The 12,306-nt window shown below is 33.6% G+C and overlaps 1 protein-coding gene across 11 annotated transcripts in view; it reads right to left on the bottom strand.

Moving 5' to 3' along the window:
• The window catches only part of EXOC6 (exocyst complex component 6), a 228,911-nt gene that overhangs the window by 141,433 nt on the left and 75,172 nt on the right, over window positions 1–12,306 (bottom strand). For all 11 annotated transcript variants that reach the window (XM_019813545.3, XM_045040414.1, XM_045040415.1 and 8 more), the window contains 2 exons: window positions 5,517–5,669; window positions 4,103–4,171 (listed from right to left, as the gene is read on the bottom strand). In XM_019813545.3, coding sequence (XP_019669104.2) covers window positions 4,103–4,171; window positions 5,517–5,669 — 222 coding nt within the window. The remainder of the gene's footprint in view (window positions 1–4,102; window positions 4,172–5,516; window positions 5,670–12,306) is intronic.

Here is a 12,306-nt window from a genome sequence, read left to right as displayed (position 1 = left end):
AGGAGTTTTTAAAGAATCAAACCACAACACAAGCCACTTTAACGACTGAGATAATTAAGAACCTCATCTTGATTAGAATCCAATATGATCTAATTTAAAAACAAAACAAAGAAAAAAAAAGAAAAGAAAAACTTGAGATCAGACAACTGGAAGCCAATTTTTCTCTTTTTTTAAAATTTTTTTTAATGTTTATTTATTTTTGATATAGAGAGAGAGACAGCATGAGCAGGGGAGGAGCAGAGAGAGAGGGAGACACAGAATCAGAAACAGGGTCCAGGCTCCAAGCTGTCAGCACAGAGTCTAACGCGGGGCTCAAACTCATAAACCGTGAGCTCATGACCTGAGCTGAAGTTGGATGCTCAACCGACTGAACCACCCAGGCACCCTTGGAAGCCAATTTTTCAATGTTACTATATATATCAATGTAATCAATGTAATCTTGATGGAACCTATCCTCTCTCTCAGGTTATAAATGTGGGTAAATGTATATACTACTACCTGATATTATAAAACATAAAACACTAAATTTGAAAAGAATCTAAGCAGTTAAAGTATTTTATAATCACACACACATTTGAAAAATTATTTCATCATAGAATAGACTAAAAGTATGATTGTTTTTACACAATAGTATAATTTTAGGGGTGCCTGGGTGGCTCAGTCGGTTAAGCGTCTGACTCTTGGTTTCAGCACCAGTCATGACCTCATGGCTCCTGAGTTTGTGCTGTAAGCATGGAGCCTGCTTGAGATTCTCTCTCTCCCTCTCCTTTTATTTGTCCCCCAATCATGCACATGCGTGCATGTTCTCTCTCAAAATAGTAAGCTTTAAAAACAAAATAAAAATGATACTATAATTTATTACAGCTTTACCAAGAAAAAAATTTTATAGGTCTATTCAAGAATGCTCAACACACTTGAAACACCACTAATTTGTAAAACAATACATTTAGATTGATATTGTGCTTATCACTTTTATATTGGCTCATAAGTACAGAGTTGGTCCTGCTTTTACTAGAGAGCTAAAAGAAAAAATTAAGCTAACTAATGAAGATAATGCTATTTGCTCTAATTAACATAATTACCATTCCTTTTCAATTATTTTAATTTTAACTTAATCCAATTTCAGTGAGTAATCCAAACCTCAAAACTCCTTACCTATAAATGCCTTCTGTAGATATAGTTAAATATAAATGCCTTCCACAGACATATTCTAAGTGCTGAAAGAAAAAGACCAAAAATTCTGTATCTAGAAAAACTACTCATAAAAACCAGAGAAGAAATTAAGACATTCCCAGATAAACAAAAACTGAAAGAATCTGATGCTAGTCGACCTCCCTAAAAGAAATACAAAAGGTAGTCCTTGAGGCAAAAATAAAAGGACATGACAGTAACTCTAATTAACATGAAGAAATAAAGTCTCAGTAAAGGTAATATAGAGGTAAATATAAAGACAGTATAAACATACTTTTATTTTTGTAATTCCATTCTTCTGATTCAGAAAACAACTGTATAAATAAATAGTTATATTATGGTTTATATGTATAAAAATGTAAGTAGTATCTCAATAATAACACAAAAGAGGAAGATTAATATGAACTAGACTGGTTTTTTAATTTTTTTTAATGTTTGTTTATTTTTGAGACAGAGACAGAGCGTGAACAGAGGAGGGGCAGAGAGAGAGGGAGACACAGAATCCGAAACAGGCTCCAGGCTCTGAGCTGCCAGCACAGAGCCTGAAGCGGGGCTCGAAACCACGAACCGTGAGATCATGACCTGGGCCGAAGTGGGACGCCTAACCGACTGAGCCACCCAAGAGCCCCTAACTAGATTGTTTTAAGGTAGGATGTAAATTATAATCTCCAGGGCAAACACTAAGGAAATACTATATATATTACATGTGTGTACATATATATGTTAATTATCATATATTATGTTTATTTATATATTTAAATATATTTATATATAATTAACATACATATATATGTAGTTATGTTACTAATATATATATGTTTAGATATGTTAAAAGAAATGACAAGAGAATTAAAATGGTTCATGAGAAAACATCTATTTAATGCAAAAGAAAGTATTGGACGGATAGAACAAAAAAGAAATAAGATATATTAAAACAAATGGTAGGTACAAATTTGATCTTATCAGTGATTACATTCAACGCAAATGAACTATGGGGCTCCTGGGTGGCTCAGGTGGTTAGGCATCCGACTTTGGCTCAGGTCATGATCTCACAGTTCATGAGTTCGAGCCCTGTGTCGGGCTCTGTGCTGATAGCTCAGAGCCTGGAGCCCGCTTCGGATTCTGTGTCTCCCTCTCTCTCTGCCACTTCTCCACTTATTCTCTGTGTCTGTCTCTCCAAAAATGAATAAACACTAAAATAAAATTAAAAATTAAATTAAATTAAAATGAAATGAAATGAAATAAAAGCAAATGAATTAAATTAAACACTCCAATCAAAAGGCAGAAATAGGCAGACTGGATTTTTAAAAATTCATCTATATGCTATCTATAAGAGACATATTTAGATTCTAAAACACAAAGAAATTGAAAATAAAAGGATGGAAAAATATACCATGCCAATAGTAACCAAAAGAGTTAGAGTGGCTATACTAGTATCAGCCAAAATAGACCATAAGCCAAAAACAAGAATACACAAAGAATGACATTTCATAATGAACTAAGGTTAATCCATCATGAAGATATAATAATTATAAATATACATTCACCTAAAAACAAAGTCTCAAAAATACATGAATGAAAAGTGGCAAAACTAAAGGAAAAATAGATAATTCAACAGTTACGATTGGAGACTTCAATATTACCACTTTCAATAACAAATAGGCAGAAGACCAACAAGGAAAGAAGATTTGAGTAACAGTATTAAATCAACTAGACCTAACAGATGTCTACAACACACCACAACAACAGCCAGATACACATTCTTCTCAGATGCACATGGAACATTCTCCAAGATAAACCATATGTTAGGCCATAAAACAAGCCTCCATAAATTTAAAAGGCCTGAAGTCATACAAAGTATGGTCTCTGACCACAGTGAGATAAAATTTGGAATTGGTAACAGAAGAACTTTTGGGAAATTCACAAACATATGGAAATGAAACAACACACCCTTAACTACCTGTTGGGTTAAAGAACAAATAACAAGAAATTAGAAAATATTTTGAGATGAATGGAAACAAAAAAACATACAAAAACTCATGGAATGCAGCTAAAGCAGTGGTTAGAAGGAAATTTATAGCTGTAAATGTCTGTATTAAAAAACAAAAAAGATCTCAATCAATAACCTAAACTTCCAACTATGTGAAAGAAGCCAAGACACAAAAACCCACATTTACTATGACTCTATTTATATGAAATATCCAGAAGAAGCAAATCTATAGAGATAGAAAGTACATGCGTGGTTGCCAGGGGCTGAGGGAGGGGAGAATGAGGAGTGATTATTAATAGGTAAGAGGTTTCTTTCTTTGATAATGAAATGTTCTGGAATTAGCTTATTTATTTATTTAGAGAGGGAGAGACAGCATGAGCAGGACGAGAGAGAGAGAGAGAGAGAGAGTATCCCAAACAGGCTTGAATTCAAGAACTGTGATATTGTGACCTGAGCCAAAACCAAGAGTCGATGCTTAACTGACTGAGGCACTCGGGCGCCCCAATAATGCTATTATTTTTCGAAAGAATAATTGTTTAATCAAAAATGAATATAATGTTGAAGAAGTAAACATATGTAGAAGCAATATATTTTAAAATAATTATGATGCAACACTAGCACAAATATAAGAAGGGTGAAATGAAAGTATATTGTTAAGGTTCTTCTACATGAAGTGGTATATCACTTGAAAGCAGATTATGATAATTTATAGAAAAAAGTAAGTGCTTTACTTGCATGGAATATTTCACAAATATTTATGCATGAAGATTTACAACTCATTGAATTTATGGTAAGCCTTCAGAAAAGCAGGCCTAAAATGTGTACATGTCTTTCTTATTATACAAATATTTATGTGTATATACATACATATGTGCACATATACACAGACACACACACTATACATATACAAAAGATACTCACCAAAACAGAATAAATGTGTAAACATCGGTAAACAGGAGAAAAATCAACCAGATCCTGAACAGTTAAGACCTGAGAAATAAAACCACATTTTAAATATCAAACTACTAGCTTGCTGTTGGATAATGTTAAGTTAAAGATAGACTAGGAGACTCATAGACTTCATGTTATAACATTTATCAACTATAAAAATCACATAGTATTAACACAATGCCCTTTAATTGTCTTGGCTTTTATTCAATAGTTCATTCTTTATGTATTAATCATCATTGTTGAGTATTTTAGATTATAAGGTGATTAAAGGACAGAGACTGTATATCACTAACATGCTTGGGAGGAGAGAATATAGAGATTCTCTGAATATTGATTAAGAAAGAACAAAAAAGTAAATTTCAAAACCATTTATTTAATTTCCAGAGACTAATCAGGACTCACTAATTCCACATTAAGAAGACATTAAACTGTCTTAGGCAGTTTATTTGTATTCAGTAGAATATCAGACTTCACAACATATGCATATACATACAAATACATGTGTGTACATACACACAAACATGGAGAAACACACATAAATGCATATAGTCTCACTCATCTTCAGGCATATAGTAGAAACATACATACTGAACATTCAGTTGTTTTCAAAGCACAGAGAAGACCATGGGCATACATTCATATGGTTTATCAGTTAATTAAAAGTTCTACTATGCCCTGACTAGGACCTTAGAAACAGAATTTAAAATCTCAATGACAAAGCAAAACTTAACAGCCTCCTCATGGTATTAACTAAATTCAAAAAACATTCAAAGGAAAAGACAGAAAGTAGGCTCAACTGAAGACTTTGTGTACAGAGTAAGATTAGGAATAAATTTGGATATAGAGGATGAAAGAAAGTGAATATTTAAGAATAATTTCAAGTTTTCTAGACATAAAACTTTTTCAAGAATTAAAAAACTTTAATCATATTAGAACCATTCTGTAATATCTCAGCACTAATGGGGGGTGGGGGAAGGTGGGCTTTCCAGAATTAGTCTAAACAGCAAGGTCAAGCCATCATGAAATTAAAAGTTTGCCACAGATAATTAAAATGAGTGATCACTACAAAAAAAATCATTACATTTACAATTTTACTGCTAATTATGGCAGAACACCCAGGTTCAACTACCTATGGCTTATAAATGTAATCTAGAATATATCCTGTTTCTCTGTCAATTATGCAGTCTATTATTTCAGATGACACATTGCTCTAATAGCTCATTACAAACTGATCTACATAAATTCAATTTGCACATAGGAAGACTGACAGTCACAAAGATGTACATCACAACTGAAAAGAAGAAATTCATGGAAAAAAAAATAAAGAAAGGGAAGAAGAACAGGGAGGGAGAGAAGGAGGGAAAAAGGAAGGAACTCCTGTCACCTCTTCTTCATTCTCATCCTCTTCCTCAAATGCACGTTTCAATTCAACTTCATTCCTTTCTTCTGGAATTCTATCATTGAAGTGCATATTCTTCCCAAATTGTACACGATTTTGCTTCTGCAAAGCAACACTGAAGGTTTTCTGCTGTTGTGCCTATATTGGAAAAAGAAAAATTCAGATTATTACAACAATTATTATGATCAAAATCAGTTCAAGAATTTGTTCATATTTTCCCATCTTTTTAATGGGCTTGGGTAAAGGATTTAGAGTAATGTCTCATTTTTTATTCATGATTTATGTTCTCAGTCTTCTTTCTGGACAGTTGTGCCAGGGTTTATCAATATTATTTGAAAATACTAAGAACCAATTTTTGGCTTTGCTGATCCTCCCTAATGTATTTTGTTTTCTCTTATGTTGATTTCTATTCTTGATTATTTCCTTCCATTTTCTTTTTTTTAATTTTATTTTACTGTGATAAGTGTACTTAACATGAAATTTACTCAACAAAATTTTAAGTGAATATGCATTTACACATACTAATATTAATATATTAATACATTGCTGACTATAGGTACAAGGTTATGCAGCAGACCTCTAGAGCTTATTCATCTTGCCTAACTGAAACTTTAGGTTTGCTGATGAGTAACTCATTTCCTCTTTGCCCCAGTTCCTGGCAACCACTATTCCACTCTATGAGACTATGAATTTGACTATTTTAGATACATCACAATTTCCTTTTTAAAGACCGTATACCACATACCACTATACGTATATACCACATTTTCTTAATCCACTCATCTGTCAATGGACATCTGTATTATTTCCGTATCTTGGATATTGTGAACAATGATGCAATAAGCATGGGAAGTGCTAATCTCTCTCAAGATTCTGATTTCAATTCGTTTGGATTGATATCTATCTAGGATTGCTGGATCATACTGTAGTTCTATTTTTAACTTTTTGACTCCCCCTCTCTCTGCCCTTCCCTCACTCATGCTCTGTCTCTCTCTCTCAAAAATAAACATTAAAAAAAATTTAATAACTTTCTGAGGAACCTCCTCAAAATAGCAACTATACTATTTTGCATTTCCTCAACAGTATGCAAGACTCTGATTTCTCCACATACCTGCCAACATTAGTTGTCTTTTGCTTGATAACAGCAATCATGAGAGGGGGGAGGTGATATATCCCACAGTGATTTTGATTTGCATTTCCCTAATGGTTAGTGATATTGAGCATTTTTTCATATACCTGCTGGCAACCTGTATGTCTTCTTTGGAGCAATGTCTATCCAAATCCCTAGCTGATATAAAAAAATTTTTTTTTCTTTAATCTCTATTTTTGAGAGAGAGAGACAGAGTGAGAGTGGGGAAGGGACAGAGAGGGAGATACAGAATCTGAAGCAGGCTCCAGGCTCTGAGCTGTCAATACAAAGCCCAATGCGGGGCTCGAACTCAAACTGGTTTGACCTCAAACCATGAGATCATGACCTGAGCCCAAGTCCCCCTCTGAACCAACTGAACCACCCAGGCGCTCCCCCTAGCTGATTTTTAAATCAGGTCATTACGGTTTCTTGCTATTGAGTTTTATGTAGTCCTTATATATTGTGGAAATTAATCCCTAATCAGACCTACAGTTTGCAACTATTTTCTCCCATTTTGTGGATTGTCTTTTCATACTGTTAATTGCTTCCTTTGATGTGTAGAAGCTTTTTAGTTTGGTATAAACCCACTTGTTTTGTTTTTGTTACCTGTGCTGTTTGGGTCATATCCTTCTATTTTCTTTGAATTTGTTTATTATTTCTCTAACTCCTTGAGATGAATATTTATGTCACTGATTTCAGCCTTTCTTTCCTAATTCATAAATATAAGGCTATAAATTTCCCTTAAATGTGACTTTTGCTGCACCCTACAAGTTTTGATATGTCATACTTTCGTTATAATTCAAAATATTTTCTGGTTTAAATTGAGTTTCTTCTTTGATCTATGGATTATTTAGAATTTTACTTCTTAATTTCCAAACCTACAGAGATTTTCTACTTACCTATTTTTTCTGATTTCTGGAATAATTCCAATATGGTCAGAGAACATACTATCATTTCAATCCTTTTAAATTTCCTGACATTTGCTCCATGAACCAGAATGTAATCAATTTTGGTAAACGTTCTTTAAAAAATGTATATTCTGAAATCATGCAATATACTGACATATGTCAATTAGGTCAGTGTTGCTAATCATATTATTTGAAAGGACTGTATCTTTATTAATTTTGTCTACTGTTCTAGCATTTACTGAGAGAAGTGTATTATTAATATCTCCCATTATGATCAAGTTGTCGATTTCTTTTAATTCTGACAATTTTTGCTTTATAAATTTTATTTTATTATGGGAACAAATTTAGAATTATTTTCTTGATGAACTGAATCTTTTTATCTCTATGAAATGTTCCTCTTTCTTCTACTAATAATTTTGTCTTCAAGCCTGCTTTGATATTAATACATACAAATTTTTGCTTTATATATTTTGAGACTACATTATTATGGGAAAAAATTTAGAACTGTTTATTTTCTTAACTGAATCTTTTTATCACTATGAAGTGTTCCTCTTTCTTCTAATAATTTTGTTTTAAAGGCTGCTTTGATATTAATACACACACATCAGTTTTTTTAATTGATGTTTGCATGAGGTATCTTTTCCATCCCTTTGCTTTCAACCTCTCTATATGTTTACATGTAAGGTATGTCTCCTATAAGCAGAATAACTTAACAGAAATTTTCAAACCCATATCAATTCTCCTTCTAACTTATACGTGGTTGTTGTCTTGCACTATTTTAAATAAAGGGGCAAAGGTAAGAGTTGATATTAGCTGAATCATATCAAAGTAAATATAATACAGGTATGTGAGAGGGAAAGGTATTATCCTTGTGCAAGTCATGATTTAGAGGTAGTGTGGGTCCAAAACCAACATGCCAACAAAATAGTTGTCATAAAATAGTTTCTATAAATATGTAAATCCTATGTTTTTGTTTTACACAGCCAATATAATATATGCAATTTTACCCAAAATAGTTGTCCTGTTTACCTGTAACATCTCTGGGTTTTTAACTGGGATCATTTTCTGTCTGAAAATAGTATTTCTTTTATGTAGGTGTGCTAGAAATAAATTCTCTAGGTATTGTTTATCTGAAAAATATCTCCATTTCATCTCAATTTCTTTTTTTTTAAGTAAACTCTATCCCCAATTTCTTTCTTTCTTTCTTTCTTTTTTTTTTTAAGTAAACTCTAACCCCAACATGGGGCTCGAATTCATGATCCCAAGGTCATGTCTACCAAGATGCGTCACACGTCATACTAACTGAGCCAGCCAGGTGCTCCCATTTCATGTCCATTTCTAAAAGACATTTTTTGGTGGGTAAACAATTCTAGGTTGACAGATAAGATTTGTTAGCACTTCAGATGTATTAGCTCACTGTCTTTTGGTTTCCATTGATTCTGCTGAGAAGTCAGCTATAAATTAGTATTATTACTGCTCTTTTAAAGATAACAGATTTTCCCCTCTGGCTGCTTTTAAGATTTTTCTTCTTTACTTTTCTAACATTTTACTATTCTATGCCTAAGTATGGGATTTCTGTATTTCTCCCACTTAGAATTCACAACACTTTTTGAATCCATGGCTTCAAGGTCTATCCATATTGTTTATGTCCATCTCTCTTTCTTCCCTTTTGGGACTATAATTACACATATGTTAAACTTTTCCATCTTATCTCATATGTCTTTAAACTCTTTATTTTCTATCCTTCTGTTTCTCTGAGCTTCAATTTGGATAACTTCCTCTGACCTACCTTCTGGTTAATTGATTCTCTCTTTAGCTGTGCCTAAGCTGTTCTGCCAACTATACACTGAGTTCTTAATATGTTCATATATTTTCAGTTCTGAATTTACAGATGGTTTGCTTTATGGTTTTAACTGATCTGCCAAAATTCTTAATCTTGTCTTATAGTGCTTTGACTATGCTAACTTTAAAGTTCATGTCTAACAGTTCCATTGCTTAGACTTTGGTTCTCATCCTACAGTTAGCTTTATATGAATTACCAAAGAGTATATTCCTCTTCATTTCAATGAATCAAGTTAAATAATGATTCAACTATTTTAATGACCTTCGGTTTGGAATATTGTCAGTTTTACAAAACAATTCTCACTAATTCTTTCTTAACTGAAAAACCAGCCACATAAAATCTAAAATACCAGAAAAATTAAAAAGATATACATGCATGAATGTACATAAAATATGCTGCCTTAACTTCAATTGATTATTGCTAGTGAAAAAAAAAGTTTAATTTTCTGAAGCCCTAAAGACCATTTACTTCCTGAGCTGGCATGTGTGTCTGTTGGTGGGAGGGAGTGGTTCACTCTTTGGCCCAAATCCCAACTCTATGAAATATCCACTAACCAACCTCACGGAAGGAACTACAGTATCAAGCTGTCCAAACTAACTTTGTCAAGGGTTTTCTGTTTTCAGAGAAGTATAAATCATTTTTTAAAAGCACTGCTTCCAAACTGTGTTGTATGCAAAACTAGCAGTATCAACAAGTATTTCTTGAGAAAAGGTTCTATACTCATTTAAGTTAAATAAACATTATATACTGTATCCCTTTTCAAGAGATTTAGAATTCATAACTGAAGAAATATGCTTAAATTTAACTCAGATTTCCAAAAGTTATTTGACCATTTAGTTCCCTGTTTTCCACTATAAAAATGTGTGCCAGAAAATATAACAGGAAAGTGTTAACTGAGACTATGAATTTTAGGTATTTAATTGTTAATTAAATATCACTCTACTCACAGTGGACTCATCTCTCACATTAGAAAGAGGGGGAAAAAACTACAAGTACTGTAGTACTACAAATACTACAAGTTTTGTTTTTCACTTTACAAATTTTCTCTGGGGACACCTGGGTGGCTCAGTCAGTTAAACATCTGACTCGATTTTGGCTCAGGTCATGACCTCACAGTCATGAGATGGAGCCCCATGTCAAGCTCTGCACTGAGTGAGGTAGCTGCTTAAGATTCTCTCTCCTTCTCCCTCTGCTCCTCCCCCGCGTTCTCTCTCTCAAAAAATTTAAAATATTTTTAAAAATAAAAAATTCTCTCCAAAGAAGCTAAAACTCAACTCTAAGATCCTTTAAAAAAATAACTTTTTGTGCGACTCAATTTGAGCATGGTACTAGATCCCAGGAAGGTAAAAATAAATTGGATATAACCCATCACTTAAAAAGCTTACTGCCTAGTTAAGGATACAAAATTAAGGAATTATAATGTAGTGTCAAAAGTATACAGGATATAGACTGAGGAGGAAGTGACCATCTCTTGCTGGCAAGAGTGAGAGAAAGGCAGATTCCATAGAACAGGAGATGCTTAAGCCAGCTTTTGGGGGAAAATGCAGGAATTCAGCAGAAAGGAAATTTGGAAAAATGGAAGGCATTCTAAATAGAGGAAACAAACTGTGTATTCAAAAATTTGTAAGAAATCCATTACTGCTATATCACAGGAAGGAGTACCAGGAGATGAGGCTTTTGTTTCATGCTGAAGAATTCAGATTTAGGTAAAGGGTCACTGGGAGTCACTGAAGAGAAAGTTGTCATACTCACATTTTAGAATAGCAAGCAAAAGACTAGAGATAAGGAGAATAATTAATTTGATATAACAACAGTCTAGGTACACAGAAAGGAGGATACAGAATCAACAGAAATTGAGAAGCAGAAGTGATCGTTACTGAGTAGAATTTAGTAACAAATTACATAAAGAATATAAATACTCCTGAAAAGTCTAAAGTGCTCCCCAGTTTCTGCCTTGTGAAAACTGGACATATTACTCTGTGACATAATAAACATAGAAAAAATCAATACATTTTGTAAGAAGATAGTTTACTTTTAGAAATGCTAGATTTGATGTGCCTACAGGATACTCAAGCAAATATATAACAAGTAAATCCACAAATGGGACATTAGATAATGGAATTAAGACATGATTAGGAAAGGTTTCTGTGATGAAAGGTCTGTTTAAGTTGCAGAGGTAGGGAGCTTGACGCTTTTTACAAGAAAATAATGGTAATAAACTCGGAAGAGTCCATTCCCTTTCAGCAGGAAATTCTCATAAACCTGAAATCCTAGGGCCCATGACTTGGTGGACTGCCTCGGTAGAAAGAGTCCAGAGCTGATTCATGAAAGAGGTCCAAGAAGATAAGTTTAATAATGAAACTTAGTTAAAACTGACTATATAATAGAACATGAACTTTAAGTGGTTTTTGTTTTGTTTTGTTTTGTTTGTTTGAGAGAGTGCAAGAGGGGGAGGGGCAGAGAGAGAGGGTCAGAGGGTCCAAAGTGGGCTCTGCACTGATAGCAGTGAGCCCGATGTGGGGCTTGAACTCATGAACCGCAAGATCATGACACTCAACTGACTGAACCACCTAGGTGCCCCTAGAACATGAACTTTAAACTATCATTGATATCCTTGTGCTGAAAATACCTTACCAAGTGATTATGGGTTTTTTTTATCCCCATTACATACACAGAACTCCTTGCTCTTAGGAGACTTAGGAGAAAAAGTACTGAAGACATTGTGATGCTGAAAGCAAGAATGTAATGTTGAAGAACTCTCCAGGGTAGAACACTCACTCATCAGAGACAATCAGTCAAAAGGACTTTACATCCTGAGAAGAAATGGGAGATGCTACAAGAAGAATCAGAGGCTCCCCTGATTCTCATTTTATTTATTTTTCAAACGAAGAGTTG

Source organism: Felis catus, chromosome D2, assembly GCF_018350175.1.
Source record: "Felis catus isolate Fca126 chromosome D2, F.catus_Fca126_mat1.0, whole genome shotgun sequence".
NCBI classification, from domain to species: Eukaryota; Metazoa; Chordata; class Mammalia; order Carnivora; family Felidae; genus Felis; species Felis catus.
Note: the sequence above shows the minus strand (reverse complement) of the source record. Positions and strands in the feature narration are given on the sequence as shown.